The following is a 21437-nucleotide window of genomic DNA, read 5'->3' as shown; positions in this document are numbered from 1 at the left end:
TTGGAATTTATTTGGATCCATCAGCACCATCAGCACCATCAGCACCATCAATTAAGTCAGCGGCTAGACTCCAGGGCATGATATCAGCCAGCAAATACTTGATATTGAATAGTTTGCCCTTGAATTCCCCATTGCAATAACTCAAAATACAAGCGCCCTTTTAAATCAATAGGTTCAGTAGATTTGTCAAGATGAACAATACAAAAAGTGTTGATGTTTTTAAAAGTACCCGCGAATTCTATCAAACGGAAATTAATGGTATTCAAGCGCAAAATGTATAGTTTTAGAGTAGAAATTTTCATTCTTTTTACAAATTATAGCTAAGATACAATCTAATTCTAATTTAAACTCTGATTTAAATGCTCTTTGACTATTCATCTTTCAATTATGGACTAAATCACCAATTTACATTCAATTCATTATCAGAACACGGTAAGGACCACATTCATTAATTCAATTCCATAAATTATACTTGAACTTGACTTGATTTAACCATATCAACGAAAACAAAGCATCAACAAAGGATCAACAAAAGCTGGTCAAAGGGACAAGTCATAACAGATCAATATAGGGATTGTGGAATTCCATCACCAGGGCTAATTTTTCAACATGGCGCTTGTGCAGGATAGGAAGTTCTTAATCAACCAAATACGTGCTCAATATCTTTCAATTGCTGATAATGATCAAAGTAGGAGAATAATACGACGTTTCAGTTTAGATAATGAAGATACAGAATATCCAACTCAAGAAATCAATGAAGATTATGAATTGCTGCTAGAAAGAGTAGAATCACCACCTATACCAATCAATGTCTTGGAAGAGAATGAATTATCAAGGAAATTACACCTTTCAAATGAACAAGTAAATACCATAATTCATGAATCTGATGAAGAAGATACAAATATAGAGCATGAACCAAAACAAAATACATTAGAAGCACCTGTGATGATTGATCCACATAAACCAGAATCCAAAAATTCTGTTTCTACAATTAAATTAGATCAACATGATCATGATATTACACCTCAGGCTCATCAAGATGAAATATTACATGATTCACTAACACCTCAAATTACTCAAACTTCTTCTCATATGGGTAAAATGTTACCTAAAATTAGTTATAAACCACAATTTACCAAATTATTTAGAAATTCAAGTGAATCTTCATCAAATAAAAGTACTTTGGATTCTAAAAAGAGGGAAAGGAAGAAACCAAAAGATGATATAACTGATGATGATGACGATGATGATGATGAATATGAAGATGATGAAGATGATGAAGATCTGGATAATGATGAGCTTGATAGTAACAATACATTTGATGAAAGTGATCTTTACAGTGAAACTACAAGTGATCGAACTGATAATCGTTCAAGAGCAAACACTGGCGGGAGTGAATTAGTAAATTTAGAAGATATTGATGGAAGTAATATTAGTAGAAGACAAGATGAAAATGGTATTCTTGTTGATCAAAATTATTCAGATGTTAATACCACATCACAATTAGCTGAACAATTTAATGATAGTAAATATCTTTATGGTGATAATTCAATTTCTTCAGTTGATGATCAATTATTATTAGATTCAGATTTTTCAGATGAAGATGAAGATGATATCATTGATAATGCAAGATTACAATTATTACATATCAAAGAACAAACAGGTTCAGTAAGTGGATTAAAATTAAATAATAGAAAACTATCATTTGAAAAACAATCAAGACCAAAATTAAGAAATAAAAGATCTTCATCATTAAGTATGAAAAGTAATGAAATTACACCAAATGATAATTTGAGACCTATAAGATCATCTTCAAATTTCTCAACAACTTCTTCTTCAATGGAACCTTCTTTATCATCATCAAATTTTGAAAAAACAACAATTATCCCCTCCAAATTAAAATTAACTTCACAATTAACAATGATGATTAATAAGAAGAACAACGTCAGTAATATTGATCCATTAGAATATTATGTCTTTGTATCTGGTGAAAGTATATCAAATAGATTTGATGTAATTAATATGACTGTTTATTTACCAAATGAAGAAACAATGAAATTGAAAATAAGGAAAACAGTTACAGTTGTGGAAACTATCGGATTTATATTATTAAATATTGTTAAAACAAAACCTGAATTATTATCATCTTCAAATTTATTGAAAAATCCAAATAAATGGTCATTACATTTAATTGATGATGATGGAGAACCTTATGAAGGATCATTTGGTCTTATGGACCGTACCAAGATAATATCTTCATATGGTGAAGATGAAGTTGCAATCATTGAAGTTAATGATTCAGAATTTCAATTAAATGAAATTAAAACTCCACAACCAATTTTGGAAACTGAATCTAATTCAAATACACCATCACCTTCTAAAGGAACAAACTCAAACACAATTAAACAAAGAAATTATTCAACTTCTATAATACCCAAAATTGATAATGATATTAAAGATGCTGCTTCTTGGAAATTACAGGTTTATAAATATCCAGCTAGTCAAGATGCTTCATATACAGGTATTGAATTACCATTAACTGCTAAATTAAATGAAATATTAATAAGGTATACCAAAATTAAAGATCTTGATCCAACAGATTATCATATTAAAGTTGTTGGTGAAGATTATATATTAGATTTAAATGACTCAATAAGTTCTTTAGATGGTAGTTATAGACTTGAAGTATTAACTAAAAGAAAAGCAAGAGAATTGAATTTAAGAAAGAAAAAAATCTTGGATAATAGAACTTTACCAACTATTAATTCAAATTTAACACCACAAAGTTTATTAGTGACTAATGATATTAATAAAGATATTAATGAACAACGTCAACAGGACGAAGATGAACAATTAAAACAACAACAATTACAAGTCCCACAAAGACCTTCAATCTCAAGACGTCATTCTCTTTCATCAAAACAATTTTCATCATCATTTACAAAACATGGTATTTCTTCATCTTTTAAAAATAAAAATGGTTCTAAAACTACATTGAAAAATCCAGATCAAAATAATAGTAATTTACCGCCAAATATAGTTACAAATGAATATCAAAAATATACAGTTTGGAGAAGATTACCAATGAAATTTATAAATCGTCATGAACGTTCTTTTGCAATTGATGGTGAATATGTTTATATCATGCCTAAAGATGAAAAAATCTGGTATGAGAATAGCTTTAAAACAAGAACTTTTCATGTTAGTCAAATAGTTTCATGTAAAGTTTCAAAAAGAATCCCTGCAAATTTTAAAATTGTGGTTATGAAAACAAATGGTCCTAAAAGGTATGATTTTGAAGCTTTAAATCCTCAAGAATCTTTGGAAATTATTTCAAAATTACATAAGTTGATGGAGGTTTACAAGAATTATCACTCTTCACTTTCTTGATATATAAATAATTTGACTTTAATACGATGTTACGATTATAGTATTTCAATTTTTTTTGTGACATAAGCTTATATCCCGGTGCTCGTAACAACTTTCTGTTAGATAAAAAAAAAAATTCTGCGATGAGCTCTTCTAGTATACTTAAAGTAAACCCAAAAATATCAAATTTATTACAAATTGTAACAGCTCATCGTTCTATTATCAATTCAAAATGGCTTTTGATAAATCTGCACTTTCATCAAACTGGATGAAACTTAAAAAGAAGACAAAGAAACCTTCAGTCGCTTCAAAACTTACTAAAAAGACAAAGAAGAAAGATTCTACAAAATCAATTATAGATCAAATAACGAATGATATAGAGAAAAAGGAAAATAAAAATAAGAATCTTCCACCAACAGATCCAAAAGAATTAACAAAATGGGCAGATGATAATGATATCCCCTTAGATGATCTTTCAAAAGTTTATGATATTTCATCAGAATATAAACAAGCATCATTAACGCCCGGTAATTTATCAGATCAAAAAAAATTACCAGGGAAATATTTAGCTATAGATTGTGAATTTGTTGGTGTTGGTCCAGAAGGTGCTGAATCCGTTTTGGCTCGTGTATCTATAGTAAACTTCCATGGTCATACAGTTTATGATAAATTTGTTAAACCAAGAGAAAAAGTTACAGATTGGAGAACTTGGGTTAGTGGTGTTACACCTGCTCATATGAAAAATGCTATTGATTTTAAAACTGCACAAAAAGAAGTTGATGAATTATTTAAAGATAAGATCTTAGTTGGTCATGCTATACAGCATGATTTAGATGCTTTATTATTATCACATCCAAAACATATGATTAGAGATACTTCCAAACATCCACCTTTTAGACAATTATCAAAAGGTAAAACTCCTGCATTGAAAAAATTAACTAAAGAATTATTGAAAATTGATATCCAAGGTGCTGAGCATTCATCTGTTGAAGATGCAAGAGCTACGATGTTGTTATATAAATTGCATAAAAAAGAATTTGAAAAATTGCATCAAAGATTTAGACCAAGAGAATAAATAAAAGTTTAAAATTATGTTTGCAAATATTGTTAACAAGTTGTATTATATCTTAAAGTAGTATTATAGTCATTGCACGAGCTGGTTCTAAAATAACAGTAAATGGTCATAACATAAATGATAATTATACAATGCAACAAAAACCTTGATTTAGGTTAACAGAGAAACAAGACTAAAACAAAATGTTGTATAACGAATTTGGAAATAAAAAGTAAAAAACAAATGTTCATAAACATTAAAATATGTAATAATAGTAATATGTGATAAAATAAATGAAGTGAAAATTATGTGTAGAATAAACGATAAAACATGGCATTGATCATTAAATCAACAATCTATTCAGTTTGAACCTTAGCAGCACAAATTGTTTCAATCAATGGTTTCATGACTGAACCACGAGATTTTTCGGATGGATTATTGGCCCCCTTTTCATCAAGTAATACTGCACCTTCAGGGAATTTATATTTGTAAATACCACGAACTGAGTTTTCATCCAACACTTGATCAGCAAAATGTTTGAACTTTTCATCCTCTTCATAGTCTGTTTGAATACTTGCAATAGAAGCTAAGTTAAAACATGCAGTAACTAGAGGAACTGAGCTTGAATTGGTACTAATGATCTTTCTAATAGTTGGTCTCAATTTGAAATAAACTTTCATAACCAATCTCGGATTTCTTTGACCAATATATTTCAATAATAATAATAATCTGATCATGGATTTTTCGTTTGGTTCACCTTCTTCAAAATGAACAGCAGCTTGTAACAAGGAAAGGTTTGAGTTAATGTTATCTGATAATAAATAGTTGACCAATACTCTTGGAACCATTGCTTGTTCACCCAATTCAATAACATCATCACTTAATACATCGGCAGATCTTAATAAAGATTTCACATCATCAGGTTTTAGCAAGATATAAAGGAATAACAAATATGAGTGAACACTATTATCAAACACTTGTGATGGGTCAGTTTCAACACGAGCAACCTCATTCAAATATCTTATGATAAAGAATGATTTCAATGATTCAATTGATGTTGCTCTAGCATATGGTAACTGTAAACCTTTAATAGTATAATGCAATAAGACTTGATCAAAGGTATCTCTAGTGGCAACAATTTCATCATGTTCTTCAATACGATCAAGTAACGCACCAAATGGTACCTTTTCTTTCAAAAGTGTTCCAACAACATCAAAATTAATATATTTATCCTTAGAATGCATAGCTGTCAATACCTTACATGCAAATTGAAGACCACCTTGATATAAAGCGACTAAATCTGAATGTGTAACAACAAGTGCAAACCAAAACATTCTTCCAAAGAATGGTGATGTTGGTAACAATCCTTCCGATATTCTACTCAAAGAGAAAACGGTACAAATGGCCAAATAACGGTATTTAGTGTCACTCATATCCTCTGAGGCAACTTGTGCAACCATTTCCATAACTCTAACAACCATCGTATCATTAACACCAGTCTTAGATAAAACACCTAATAATAAAAGGGCTCTTCCCTTTAAGACAGCATCATCTTTTGAAACAGCATCAACGACATACCTATTCCATCTAGCAACCCATAAAGCTTTGCTGTTCTCAGAACCTGTAACTTCAATGACTTCCATCAATGCAGCAACCAATGTTTCCATTGTACTAACTCTGGTGGCAAATTTAGATATTTCAGTTGGGAAATTATCAGCTGTATCTCTATTTAAACCGAATAAAATTCTTGATCTATGAGAAGTAAAATGAGAGATTGTATTTCTAATTTTATCTTTGGCGAAATCATTTAATGTTGGTTTAGTTAAAAATGATTGAAGAACATTTAACAATAATTGATGACTTGCAATTCTTAGATCCAATGGACCAACATCAACTAAAACAGTAACAACATAAAAGATTTCAGGTAAAAACATTTCAGTGAACATCAATGAATCAAAGAATAAAGAAACACAAATTTGAACCAAAACCGTGATTTCAATCCAGCTACTATGTGAAGTAACAGAATAATTACCATTGCTATCAGGGAATGGAATATGTGAGATTTCTCTTAATCTTTGAATAACATGACCACATAATTCAACAGTTGGTGTAGATGCTAATAATGCAATGATAGATTTCCAATCAGAACCTTCAGCTTCACGGTCAATAGCAGTCAAGACAATTTCATTAACCAAAATGGTACTGATTCTATCTTCTAAACATAATTTAGACCATATTTGGGAATTAAAAGCACTCAGGAATACTGGATCAATAGATGAAACAGCTAAGAAGTTTCTGATAATTTCAGATACAAAATCAGGACCATTTTCTTCATCAACTCGGTAAACATGCTCATAAATGTTTGGAATCCATGGTGCAACATAAACAATTGCATTGAATCTTTGACGTGGTGTAACTTGTTCTCTATAAACTTTAAAGAACGCACCAATAACCTCTGGTGTAACTTGTGGATAAGTTTCAGCTAATTTTTCAGAAATGGTAACGACAAAAGTATTATTATCACGTGGGAAATAGACTTCTGGTGATGATGCTAATTCTCTACCAAGGTCTAAATTGAATTGTTTTTGCGCAGCAGCTAAAAGATTATAAGAAATTGATCTAATTTCTGCTGATGAAGATGTGAAACCTAAAAATACAATATTGAACAATTGACCAAGCATATCTTCTAATGATTTTTCAACATTTTGTTTGAACAAAGTTTCAGCAGGAGCTTCAGTTACTCTATTTTTAGTGAAATACAATAATCTCATTATATCTAATGATTTTGGTGAGCTTAAAATGAATTCAGAACCATTTTCAAACACAATTGTTATTTCATTAGAAACACCAGTCTTTTCAGAAACCGAAACGGAAGAAATATCTTGTAATCTGAAAACGTCGTTAAGATAAATTTCTTTCAATGTACCTTTAATTTTAATTCTTTGTGGTGTTGTTTGGGTAATTTGAATAAATTCATTACCTATCTTAATAACAACTGGGACGAAGCGACCATTATCAACTTGATATAACGAAGCATCTGTGAATTTAGCTCTAACATCATGGTAAGCTCTAACTGATTCATTTGGTAAGCCCAAATTAGCAATAGTCTTATGATCATCATTTCCATGTGGGAAGAAATATTCAGATGGACCTTGGTTAAAAAAATTACTTGGTGACTTTGAATTTTTGAAAAAATTTGGAAACAAACCCGATGATAAATTGAAATATTGAACAGAAACACAGTTATCACGCATTGGATTAGGAGCTAAGTTTCCTAATAGAACTAATAATCTATAAGGAAAAACTTGAGTACCATTATTTCCAGTACAATCAACAACAATTGAGAATTTTTGATCCCAGATTTTTGAAGCAATTTGAAAGATTCTGTATAAAGCAATTTCTTGATCAGCATTTTTCAACTTATAAAATTCAAGATAAGAAAATACCAATAGTGGTGTACCATCAGAGCTGATCGCTTGATAAATAAAGTTTGAATCTTGAACTTGACCTAAATCTTTCAATGAATACTTGCTCATAAATTCAAATAATTCATTATTAGATTCTGGAGAAATTGAGGCAGGAATTTCATAACCAAAATTAATAGTTGGTTGACCCAAAAATGATAAGATATCCATAACATCTGTTGATAACTTCAAATGGACCTTTAGTTCATCTTCATTTTCACAATTTCTTAAACTTTCAGCTCTAACCACTTGCCAATTTTCATACATAAATCTATGGAAGAATCCAAAATCTTGATCGTTAACATCAGACATTTCAGTAACTTCAAATACAACATCATCATCAAGTTTGGTACATTGATCTAAGAAGCCGAATAATTTTTCATTGAGTTCATTCAATTCTTCAGTTCTAGATTTTAACAACGGCCATCTTAGAGAATTTAATGAACCATTAGCCATGTTTTGTAAAACTTTAGCCAACATTAAAAATTTTCTTTGAGTTTGACGATTTGGAATATCAACAATTTTTTCAGATTCTGGACTAACAATAGCTGGACAGAAGAATCTTAAAAAGATGAAAGAACCAACTGCAATTATTCTATAACTTGGGAATTTACCTTCAACACAACTTGAAATTGTTTGACAAACAGCTCTAAATTCAAGTGGGAATTCATCAATTGATCTAATAATAACATTAACCAATTTTTTCAAATAGTGCATAAAATTATTCAGATTTTGTAAACCAGCAGGATCTTCTGGTGATATTTTCTCCACTTCAAGATCTAATTCAGAATCTCTAATTTCTAATAAAATTGGTCTTAATGTTGATACTAAATATTCACTACCTTTGGATCTACCAAAAGCAGATAATGATTTACTTGCAAAACTATTTCTTCTTAAAATATCACCATAGTTATAGCCATTGAAAATTTCTTCTTGAACCAAATATGAAACCAAGCTTGCACTTTGATTAACACTATCAGCTAATGATAGCGAACATGATGCTAATGCGGAAGCATCACTAGTTGGACATGATCTTGCAATTGACAACAAAACTTTTGGAGTTGTAAAAATTAATTTGAAAATATCATTCATCAAAGCTCTGGTCTTTTCATCATGGCGACCATCATCAACTTTATAAGTTTCCACAATTGATACAAAGACTTTCAAAAATGCAACTCTAATTGATAAATTTGAATGATAACCAATTGGTAATGCATATTGTAAACCAACATCAACATTTGATTTTAATAAATTAGTCAAACAAGTAATAATATGATCACTAACAGTGGAAACTTTATGTTTAACACTCAATGGAAATTTTTCTAGATCTGAATATCTTTCTAAAGCTTTCAAAAAAGTATTGAAATATATACTAAATAAACTAGCTTTTGAAAATTTCAATTCACGTTCATTAATAACTTGTGGTGCTTCTAACAATAATGAATCCAATAATAAAGATAATGCTTTAACACTTTCAATAGCAATATCAATATAGATATAATCAAGATCTCTACCACCTGTTGAATGTTTTTGATGTTGATGGTGTGAATGATCATTACAATTACAATCATAAGCAATTGCATTATCAAACCAATTATAAGCATGTCTCAAATAAGTATTTCTTAATTTATAAGCTCCTCCAATAACTAAAACATCATTATGCAATTCAATTTCATAGAAAAATCTTGACATTCTAATTCTTAATTTTAATATAGTAACATCAACTTCTGGAACTGAATCAATTAATCTTGCTAATATACTTGCACAATTTAATAAATCAACTGAAACAGAGAAAACTGTTTCTCTAGCACCATTATTTAAAATAGCTTTTAACAAAACTATAATATGTTCTATAACTGTGAAATCTAAAACTGATAATCTTTCTGAATTAGCTTCATAATTCTTAACAATAGGAACCAGTAGTTTAACAACTCTACCATAGGATAATGGATGTGTTTCAGCAGCAAGAATTTCTCTAGCATTTTCTCTAGTGACTAAATTATCTTCACCTAACAGAACCAATTCTCTTTGGATAAATTCATCGATTTTTTCAGTGATTTCATGTTTAATTTCTTGAGTGAAACCTCTTTCAGCATTAACATTTGAATTAACGAAAATACCTGAAACTGATGATAAAAATCCTGCAAAATTACGGAATTCAGCTAATTCATTTTGTGACATTTCAGAATAATTTGATAAAGCCATATCATTCCATCTTTCATAAATTCTTAACCAAACATTTATAACAGCTGCACTTGGTGTTTTAATTTTTAAAAAATATTTTCTAATGTTTTTCTGTAAGGCAACCAAACCAGTGGTTAATGAAGAATCACCAGAAACAGCCAGATAGAAATCTTTATTGATATCTCTTTCATAGACATGATTTCTTGATCCATTAAAACTTAATTCTGAATCAACAGCTCTGAAACCTCTTTTTATCAATGGATATGTATCAAATGATGGTGTACATAAACAAGTTAATAAAGCTTGTTCAATTAATGAGGTTGCACTTAGATAAAATGATTTTTCTAATGATTTGACTAATGGGAAATATTCATGATGTTCTAATAATGTGTTTAAACCAACTCTATATTCTAAAAATTTCACAAAAATTTCTAAAAGTTCTCTTCTTTTCAAATCACTTGAAGAACTTGCAATTAATGCTTTAGCTGTAGCATTCAAAATTAATAAAGAGCCTGCAAATGAACACATAACATGATCAAAATCATCCAATATAACATTTGATGAAATAAAACTTAAAAGATATTGAGTAACAGAAGTTGTTAATTTTGGATCAGAATCTTTAATTGAAATTATGAATGGATCTAAAACAGAATTTGAACTTTCAATTAATTCTTCATATTTCTCATTATTTGATAAATCATTTGAAGTTAAGAAATATAATTGTGGATATTTTTTAAAAATTGAATATGAATTTGCTAATATATCTCTTGATAATTTTGAAACTTTTTGAGCTTGTTGTGTACTATCAATTGATTGATCTGATGTTGCAGTATTTGCTCTACTTGTTGAAGCTGATGATGCAGAAGTGTTTGTACTATGACTTGAACTTTGTTGATGTGCTGAATTTAAATGATGAGATCTACTGAATATACTCTTTGTAGTATCTTTGAATTTTTCAGATTTTGGAGTTGATACTGAACCAGCTGAAGATGAAACAGTTGATGAATTTTGTCTTGATTGATCTGGGAATTTAATTTCAGTTTTGAAACTATATTGAGAATAAAAATCTAAAGAATTACCAGAACTTGTTTTGCCCAAGGAAGAAGTTTCAGTTTCTTCTTCATAAATAGATGGAACATAAGTTGAACTTTGAACTAAAGTACTCATTCTAACAACAACTCTCTTCAATAATGGGAAAATTTGTCTAACCAGATTTTGACTTGATTCTTTTGAATGTAAAGTTGATGAAAACATTTTCAAGATTGAAGTTGTTAATTTCAAAGATTCTAATGAAGTACTTTCATCATTTAATATATCCATTAATTTTGGAATAAATTCTGATGAATTTAATACACAAAGACTTGAAAAATATTCTAATCTTAATTCACTGAAAACTTGATTTTCTGATAAAGTAGCATGTGTAATCAAAGGTGAATTTCTAGTTGAAGAAACAGGTACCAATACTTTTGTAACAATATCATAATGTAATAAAGAATATTGTACCAAGATATTTTGAGGATCATATGGATAAATTGATGAAGCAATATTTGCCACACAAACAACAAAATCTAAACTTTCCAATACGGAAACATTATTTTCCACTTGAGTTGAAGTTTCTTTATTATTTGATAATATTTTAGTGACATTTGATAATAATTTATGTTTTTTATTTGTATTGAAACTTGTAAGTTTTTTCAAAGCTGCTGTTCTATTTGATTTTGAATCATTTTGATAAGTAAAACTTTCAATTGCTCTTGGATATAATGTTAATAATAATGCTAAGAATCTATATGAACTTTTAAATTGTTTATTTGTACCAGCATTTGAAGATATTTTTGAAGTTCCACCTTCCAAAAATGAATAAACTTCATCAAATAATGCATCAGCTTCCATTGATACATTTGAATCAGTTTTGGTACAGTTTAAATATTCTTGAGGTCTTGAATTAATCCAAATCTTAACCGCCTTCATAAAGAAAGTTAATAATAATTGACGATAAATTGATCTTTTAATTGTTGTCAATATATTTCTTAAATGTTTTAAATATTCCAATATATAATTTTCATTCAAATAAACTGCACTGAATAATTCTAAATATGGAACAAATTCACCTTCATTATTTATATTATGTTTCAAAACACTTAATTTCATAATACTAAAATTTAAATATTCAACTGGATTTGACGCAGCAAAATATCTTAATAAAGTTTCCACATTGATATCAATTTGATCAGTCATTGATCTCATACCATATTCTTCATTTGAAACAGCAACTTTCCCATTAATTAAAGCCAATTCATGAACCAAATTACTTGTAGATTTGAATTTTGAAATTAAAGCAATAGCACGTCTTGCCAAAATTGGATCAAGAGAGTTTGGTTGAACAGTATGAAAATCAACATTTGCAGTTGCAATACCAACACCTTCACTTGAAGAAGAAGTTGTTGAAGTATTTGAATCTATTGAATTTTTTCTTGATTTTGGTTCTTTTGTATCCCAATTAAATTTCGATAAATCAGCTAATAATCTTAAAATAATTAATAAAGAACTTAATGAAGGTAATTCACGTTGCCTTAGGACCAAATAATTATCTCTTTTATTCAAATCTTCCAATATCTCTAAAGCATAAATCAAAATATCCTGGTATAGATTGGAAGTTGATAAATTAATCAAAGCTTTTCTTGAACTTAAATAAAAAGCATGAGTTTCCACTTCATATATACTCAAGTCACTTTCTATAGGTAAGAGACCTGATATCTTGTTGAATATATGAGCCACTAATGGTAATTCTGTGACAGATTTTGCCGTTGTTTGTTGTGATCTAATTGACGCTGACATTTTTGAATATTATCTTAACCTTTGTATAATGAATCTTGAGCTAGATAAACACAAACATACACGCACTGAGAAACCTTTTATAATTTTGAATTATCTCAATCCAATGATTTCAAACTTGATGAATGTGTTGATGAATATGACTTTAATCTAACCTTTGTGGAATGGATAATTTGATTTGAACAGTGTTTTTAAGCACAATTAAACACAGCGGATGTCTTGAAAATGGGATTATCTGAACCGTGGATGTTCTTTATGATGGAGATACCACTTGATGAACTGGATCTCTTCTATGAGGTGTTGATTTGTTTGGGGTTGAGTTGGTTCTTATTGAATGGGAATTTGGAGTAACTTGTTCAGAAGTTTGGTTCAGAAAATCACAGTTTGAGAATTCTGGCCAAAAGAAAAAAAAAACGGCTTTCTGATTTACACACAAATTTTAGAAGGGAGAAGTTAGGCAGAGACGCAGAGACGCAGAGAGAGTCCCGACTGCCGAAGAGCCAGACAGAGTAATTATACTATCGAAGCCTCAGGTCAGATATGGACAGAATTTAGTATAGTTCAGACTAGATGCCTTAGACTAGTTTGAATTTATAGTTATGTTTCCACTCTATGTTTGTACTGTGTTAGATGGGCTTAATCTCAACGGTTCTAAATCCCATCAAGCAAAGTTTAATCTTCCTTTCAACTTCCACGATTCAAGTCAAAAGAAGTCAAAAGGAGCAAATCAAATGTGGGTTTAGGCAGAGATTAGACAGACAGAGTTTAGTCATGGTTATATAAAGAATGAACACATTCCTAAGTTCTAAATCTATAAGAAGCTGGGTGTTCTCTGGCTATAAAACTATGCTTACCGTTGCCTTATAGGCCCGACAGCCTGTTAGAATCTATCAGCCTTTTCAGCCTGTTTAATTCCTGGTTTTAAGCGTAGATATCTTCACCTGTTCAAAGCTGACTAGACTCCAAAATTTAAATGTCGGCCCGTAAAGATCAGCAATCGCACAAACGTTGAATTTTCAAAAACTTGTTCCTACATAAAGTGACAATTTCAATTCGAAAAGGGAAAACGAGCCACCCAAATACAAAAATTCTAACCTGCACACAAATTCCTGAATTATCCTAATTATTCGTTTACAATGGTTCGACTAATTGCACCGATTGTTAAAGTGTCATAATGTCAGATGTTAGATTTGATAAATTACAGTAAAGTTTGTGGAATTTCTTATATATATTGTTGGAACGTTGCAAGTTCCAAGTAATTCCTGATTTATCCATAGTTAATGAGTTGATCATGAGTTTACTAGCCACAACGTCCCACGAGTAATGACGTCGTGGACCAATAGCCAATATTATATATTAATTGATTATAACGTGGCGCACTAACTAATTAAGTAATGAATATTAACTTCCAAAGGTACTTACACTAGCTTATTAGAGGTTCTGCTGGGTCCTTGTAATTTGTAACTTGTGGGTTGTGGGTTGGCCTAGTTTGACAAAGGCGATCATTTCAAATGCCGATAACTTACAAGTTGGTCATGAGTCAAGAGTTTATATATGATAGACTCTAGAGTATCTGGTAACTAGTTGTAAGTTGTAAGTTGTAAGAGGGAAGCGCTTGAAAGTTAGAGATTCACGGTCAGGTTATGTTTAAACGTTTAAACCTATTCAGCCTTAATTAGAAGCCTTGAAACCAATAGCCAAAGAGTGTGATCAGTACTATATATTCCAATCTATAGTGGGTAATAAGGATATATAATGTATAGTACATCTAAATCTAGTGTTCACATAGCTTGATTAATTTCAAGTTGATCTAGTTATATCGGTATCAAGTATCACCTCAATATAAGCAGTGATACAAACCTATTGTTTAAATACCTGACAGCTTGAAACTCTGCATTTAAGCAGTTGTGCACAAATTGCAGTACTTACTACTTAGTGAATAACGGATCTAATACTTTGTTTATTAAACCGTTTAGAGTGTTAGGTCGATATAAAACATAGAAATGTCTCACGATAGTTATCATGATACTATGAACTAAAGGACAGTTTATATGTCTATCTATAATCATTAAAATCTAGGGTCCCTTCACTTTTTGATTTGAGGCTCACCCACCAGTCAGTGGCTACTCAAGTCTCACAACCTTGGTACTAATTATATATAGTCCCGAAGGATATGATCATGTCATGAGTTAACCTTAAATATATATTAAGGCGTTACAATTTACTAGCTGTTGCTTTACTTGCCCAGCTAGCTCATAATTCGAGAACATAATATCGAAAAGTTAAGCTGGCCTTATCCTGATAGTTTGTCCACGTAGATCAATGAACTGTTGCACAATAATGATCAACGTCAAATGATACTACCACAGTCCACTGTAATTGAACGGTTTTTAACCCTAAATTAAGCATATAGACGTCCCATATTGTTCTGGAGCTTAAAGTTTCACACATAAGATATATTGGGGTTACGGGTATAGTAATTACAAGTTTCTACAACACTACAACTAGCCTCAATGAGTGTAATACCAGTATACCGGTACTAATATATAATGCGATGGATTATCAATATCACAGTATACATCTGCAACGTGTCAATTTTATCTTTTTACATTCCATTATCACATGTTATATCTGGTTTAATTATATACGCTTGAACGTTAATATGTATCGGCTGAACATTCGTGGCTGGACGCGAGCTATCGACATGAAGTCCACCAAAATCCATCGATCGATCATATTAATAAAGTTCAAGAGTACATGATATGAAGAAACGACTGACAACTGACAACAACCCATACGTTTATTATTCAATAATTTTGTGTAAAGCTTAACCTCAAAGCGATATTATGCTGGGAGCGTAAAGTAAACGTAAAATGTATAGATTGCTATCGAAATAATTTGGTCCATACTTCATAGTGTCACTGTCAAACATTCTTTCAACTTCTACCCAAAAAATAAAACTGTACGTAAAAGTTTTGATCGGAAAAATGGCTAAAAGTTCAAAGATCATATTTCCGATACGTCTAACATCAATATTCAAGACGTACCTATTTGATTTATATATATAAAGTTGAAAGTTGACACTGTTGACTGTTGAAAGCTGATAATATAATGAAGTTCTGCAAGATACCGTCTATTACATCTAGCCCATGATATAGACATCACTTATATGTTATGGGATCTATCAGCGTAGAGTACCAGCCAGAACTTATAAGAAGTCAGTCTTAGACGTCGTACTTCACTTGGTAACTCTCGACCAGTACCTCGAGAACGTTCAAAGAAGCTAGTATAATACAAACTGTATATAATACGACTATCATAATTTAGCTATATATACTGGATTATACTGGATATATATATGAAGAAAATACAGGATTTGCAATTAGACTTAATGAACGAAACTTTATAAACGTAACGGTTATTTGATCATTTTCCCGCAATTATCCGCAGAGTGATTATATCATCAAGTAGTAATCATTATACTGAGGTATGATCTTATAATCTGACCATTATAATTGATGTTTAATTTCTACAAACTGTGTTACTGTTCTCAAATTCATTTTTGTTCATAAAGATATAAAATATACAAATATATCCTTTTTTTTTTTAACCCAATTGATTTTGAAATCAATATAAATTCATCCATATTAAAAAACAAAATCATCAATTCAATAATGATCTTGTATTCAAGAAATTTCCACTTCAACACAATTTAATAAATAAATAAAAATAAAGAAAGAATTGTTGAAAATTACATATATTAATTTTTCATATCCTTAATATATATAAAAACAACAAAATTAACCATTTTCATTCATCTTTCACTCCCCATTTGTTTGTTGTAAAAAGATATAGTAATAAAAAAAAAACCAAAAAAATTATAATAAAAACTAATGCACAAAAAGATATACCAGAAATTAAACGTTTAACAACTTGATATAAAAAATAGATATAATATAATAATGACTCAATTCAAACTCCCATAACATATAAATGACATATTGTTTTTTATTTTAATAAATCTTTATAGTAATAAATTTTGTATATATGTAAATTGTAAAATTAATGACACACATAAAAAACTTAGAAGTTTAATTTAGTGAAGAACCATTTGTTTTTACCAGTTTGATATTTTTCTTCAAAGTTCTTTTTAATAACTTTTTTAGCATTTTCTCTTTGTGATGGTTCAGTAAAAGTTTCACTTGTTAATTCATTTTTGAATGATTCAACATCTAAAGTATATCTAGTTGGTAATAAATGGTTGTAGTTAACAACTTTGATGAATGGTTTAACTTTAGTTTTTTTAGCTAATTTTTTAGCACCTACTCTTTTACTAACTTTTGATGGATATCTTTCAATACCGGCAACAATAGCATGTGGGAATTGATGAGCTTTTGAACCTTCATCATGTGGTTTAACAATAACAACTTTTTTACCGGCGTAACGACCTCTGACGACAATAGCGACTTTACCTGATTTAATGAATTTAGCCATGGTTTATGAAATTGTGGTGATATAAATGGTATATGGGTATCAACAAAACTTCAAAAGTGTAATTAATTATGTTAAAGTATAGATTTTGTTTTTTTACCTAAGTTTAACCACAACTCCCAACCAGACAATCATACAAACTCCATACTTTTTTCGCACTTTTCGCACTTTTTGTTGCAATTTTGAAAAAAAATATCGTAATTGTTAAAGTTTGGCAGAAAAATTGGAGTTATGTGTTGCGAACCAGATAATATTTTCACACCCGGACATTACAAAGGAATGCCCTAAGACAGAAACACGTGACTATTGAACCATAATCATAAGCCCTCAGACAAAAAATTAAGTTTCACTACACTAATTATTAAAAATACAACTAAATGATATAGGATTAAAATACACGATAATGAAATGAAATGAAATGGTTATATAATAATATCACATTCTCTTTTTTTTTTAAATGAATTGAACGTACGTCTTGTTTTTTTTTGTTGTCTTCATGTCGTACATTATTTTTTTTTCTTATCATGATGACTTCTAGCTAATAATCTTGAATTCATACCAGTTATTAATCTTGGTACTTGACTATTATTATTTGAAATACTGTCACTGTGATATGCATTTGGACTTGATGTAGTACTAGTAGTACCTGCTGAAGTGGAATTTCTAGTTTTTGGTGTTGTTCCTCTAGATTGGTTTGATATAGCTGCAGATGCTGCTGCAATTAGTGTATTTCTTGAACTTGTATTATTAGATTGATTATGTTGAATACCACTTTTCTGTTCACTTGTGGTTAATGGTAATCCATAATGTAATTGACCATTATTTGGTAATTGTTTTCTATTAGATGATTGTCTTTGAGCAGTTCTTGATTTAACAAGATCTTTCAACATACCTTCATGTTTTCTAGTTGTAGATTCTTGACGTCCTTGTTGTGGTGATGTTGCAACAGTTGATGGTTTTTGTCTTAAAGATGCTGTTGATGTCTTTTTAGGTGGTGATTTTGGTGGTACTGTATCATTAAAGCTTGATAAGGTCAACATAACTGGTGATTTCAATTCATTTGAATCATTGGATCTTGCACTTAATGGAGGTGAGTTTATAGTAGCTAAGTTAGCTGCACTTTTAGCTGCGTCAGAACCTAAAATTGTACCTGCATCACCAGAAGGATCATCATCAATTAATTTTTGTGCAAGTTTTTCATTTGGTAATGTTTTAGATTTATATAATACTTGAGTCCAATTTGTAATTTCAATTTGTGAACTTTCAAAAACAAATGCAGTATTTTGAACTTCAATAACGAATAAACCTCCAGTATTTGCAGATTTAATTGCTGGTGGTAATAATTCTCTAATTTTAACAATTGCATTACTAATATCAATTTCTGTCTTCAGTTCCAGTGAATCATCTTTATCAACATTTGTATGGAAAATTAAAGCTCTACCATTTGAAGTTGCAATTAAAGTTCTTAATCTTTTTTCATTTTCATCTGTACCACCACCAAAGAATTTTTTAAATTTAGCCTTAGCACCTGAATTATCCTTTTCATCAGATTCAATTTGATGATTTATAATTAAACTTCCAGAACCATTATGATCCCCAAGATCATGACTTCTTAATCCACTTAATGAACCATTAGCAACTTGTGATAACAAACTTGAAGTTGTAGATTTATTAATACCTAATGGTGAATCAACTAATCTACCTCTATATTTTCTTTCAATTGCATCTGTAGTTGTAATTTGTAAATTTAACTCACCTTTTTTCAAGACTCTTTCATCAACAGTTTTCAAATGATTTGCAAATTCTAAATCTAATTTTGTCATTGGAGAAACTGTTAATGTAGTACTTGATGGTTTCTTACGATCTCTAAGAGATGTCTTGTATGAACTTGCACTTCTTGGTTTTGGAGTTGTTGAAGCCGCTGTGGTGGTTCTTTGTTCAACTTGAGTTGGTGTTGATTGTTGAGCAGTAGTATCCTTAAATTGAGAAGATGCACTTAAAGGTGGGGTTTTAACATCATCAGGGGTTTGAAGTTTATCCAATTCTTGTTTAACCTTTCTGTCCTTTTCTTGCTTATCATTATAAGCTTTGATGATTTGATCTGGTTGACGTGATAATGCAACTGATGCAGCATTTGCAGCGTTTCCTGCGCTTGGAACTCTTTTATTAGATTCTGATTGTTTTCTAGCTGCAACTGTTGCCTTTGCTTTAGCCAATACTTGTTGACTTTGAGTTGGTTGTGTTGATCTAGAAGTATTTGAATTATCTTCGGTGGAATCAGCACTATCAGCTGAGGCAGGAACAGAAGTTGTTGAAGATGATGCATTTCTTTTAGATGGTAAATAAATTTTGGATCTTGAATTAGTTGAAGTATCTAAACCTGGAACTGGTAACATTGATTTAGCATTGATTTTATAAGGACCAAATTCAGGAGGATCTGGATTCCAAATTGATTCTTCTGGATTATTAAAATCAACACTTTGGAAAAAATGATGTTGTTGAATTTCCTTTATGGTATATCTATCTTTTGGATTCAATACTAAAATTCTTTTAATTAAATCTCTACAACTCATTGGGAAACCAGCAGTAAATGCAAATTGTAATTTCACAATTTTTTGGAATGTCAGATAATCATTTGGTGCTTTAAATGGTGGTTTACCAGCAATCATTTGATAAATAATACAACCAAACGCCCAAATATCACAAGCTTTACCTATGGCTTTTTCATTTAATAATTCTGGAGAAACATACTCAGCTGTACCAACAAATGATTTAGCCTTTGTATCAGATGGATAACGACCAGCGTCATTTTTTTCTAATAATTTAGCAGTACCAAAATCTGTAATTTGAACTCTATTATTAGCATCTAATAAGATATTTTCAGGTTTTAAATCTCTATGAACAACACCATTATCATGCATATATTTCACAGCATCAATGATTTGTGCACCATAATATCTTGTAGTTTCTTCATTTAATGTACCATGTTCTTTGATTAAATTCAACAATTCACCATTTTGTGCATAATCTAAAACAAAATAAAGACTTGATTCATCTTGGAAAGTGAAAAAAAGATGAATTAACCCATTTCTTTTACCTAATCTATTCAATGTGTTTTTTTCAATATTAACATATTTAACTTTTTTCTCTCTAATAATATGACGTTTATCTAAAACTTTAACTGCAAATTTTCTATCAGTATTTTTATCAGTTGCTAATAAAACAGTTGAATAAGACCCAACACCTAAAGTGTCACCAAATTTAAAGTCCTTAACACTTCTTCTTACAAGTATTTCTTCAGTTTCTCCTGTCAGTTCATTGGTTTCTTGTTTAATAATTTGTGCATCACCTTCTTCTGCATCATTAGCTTGAGTTTCTGTATAATCCAAACCAGGTTTCAATGCAGAAGCATTTGATGGACCTCTTGATACAGGTGGAGTTTCCAGAGTTATAAGACTATCATCTGTACCATTCGGTTGATTCAGTACCAAATGTGTTGAAGTTAATGCACGTAATGGATGATTCGGTCTTTCTTGATATGGTGTAGAGACAGGAGTTGAAGGCTGAGTTTGAGGATTCCCATCGTTTAATAGATCACGATGACTTGATATATGTGTTGGTAGATCATATATGTGGAATGAGTCTGGATGACCTGCTGTTGGTGATGGTGTATTGATATGTGTGTTATCTAAATCATCTTCCAAAGTGTAAACAGATGAATCATCCTCTATGTTATCATTTGTGAATGTGAATTGATCTGGATTGAGTTTCCTAGGATCCAGTGTCATTGTGATTTATTTGAAGTGATTTGATTTGATCTTGTGTGTTCTTATTGAAACGTATTCATAAATATATCCAAAATGTTCAACACAATAATGTTATATGTCAAAAAAAGTTTAATTATGGCTGAATTAATGTATGTGTTTCTTTTTGAAGTAAGATTAACAGTGTAGATAGGTCAATCCAATGGAATATATCTCAGAGTATGAATATTTTGGTTGTTGATGATATACTTTGTCCACCTTGTTTGTTGACTTTGA

The 21437-nt window shown here is 30.2% G+C and overlaps 5 protein-coding genes across 5 annotated transcripts; 2 read left to right on the top strand and 3 right to left on the bottom strand.

Moving 5' to 3' along the window:
* Positions 1–609: 609 nt before the first annotated feature.
* AVO1 (Avo1p) lies at positions 610–3390 on the top strand (the record flags this gene model as incomplete). The annotated part of the gene is made up of 1 exon (XM_011277126.1): positions 610–3390. One exon carries the CDS (start codon positions 610–612, stop codon positions 3388–3390), a length of 2781 nt encoding a protein of 926 aa, XP_011275428.1.
* A 211-nt stretch (positions 3391–3601) lies between these two features.
* On the top strand, positions 3602–4444 carry REX4 (putative 3'-5' exonuclease; the record flags this gene model as incomplete). Its single annotated transcript, XM_011277125.1, has 1 exon — positions 3602–4444. One exon carries the CDS (start codon positions 3602–3604, stop codon positions 4442–4444), a length of 843 nt encoding a protein of 280 aa, XP_011275427.1.
* Positions 4445–4779: 335 nt separating this feature from the next.
* Positions 4780–12909, bottom strand: IRA2 (Ras GTPase activating protein IRA2; the record flags this gene model as incomplete). The annotated part of the gene is made up of 1 exon (XM_011277124.1): positions 4780–12909. One exon carries the CDS (start codon positions 12907–12909, stop codon positions 4780–4782), a length of 8130 nt encoding a protein of 2709 aa, XP_011275426.1.
* Positions 12910–16989: 4080 nt separating this feature from the next.
* BN7_2312 (60S ribosomal protein eL27) lies at positions 16990–17400 on the bottom strand (the record flags this gene model as incomplete). Its single annotated transcript, XM_011277123.1, has 1 exon — positions 16990–17400. The coding sequence occupies one exon, from the start codon at positions 17398–17400 to the stop codon at positions 16990–16992; it is 411 nt and encodes a 136-aa protein (XP_011275425.1).
* A 503-nt stretch (positions 17401–17903) lies between these two features.
* BN7_2311 (PDPK1 family serine/threonine-protein kinase) lies at positions 17904–21185 on the bottom strand (the record flags this gene model as incomplete). Its single annotated transcript, XM_011277122.1, has 1 exon — positions 17904–21185. The coding sequence occupies one exon, from the start codon at positions 21183–21185 to the stop codon at positions 17904–17906; it is 3282 nt and encodes a 1093-aa protein (XP_011275424.1).
* Positions 21186–21437: the final 252 nt, after the last annotated feature.

This window comes from Wickerhamomyces ciferrii, contig 00051 (assembly GCF_000313485.1).
Source record: "Wickerhamomyces ciferrii WGS project CAIF00000000 data, strain NRRL Y-1031 F-60-10, contig 00051, whole genome shotgun sequence".
NCBI classification, from domain to species: Eukaryota; Fungi; Ascomycota; class Saccharomycetes; order Phaffomycetales; family Wickerhamomycetaceae; genus Hansenula; species Hansenula ciferrii.
The sequence above is the reverse complement of the archived record's forward strand: the minus strand, read 5'-3'. Positions and strand labels throughout refer to the sequence as shown.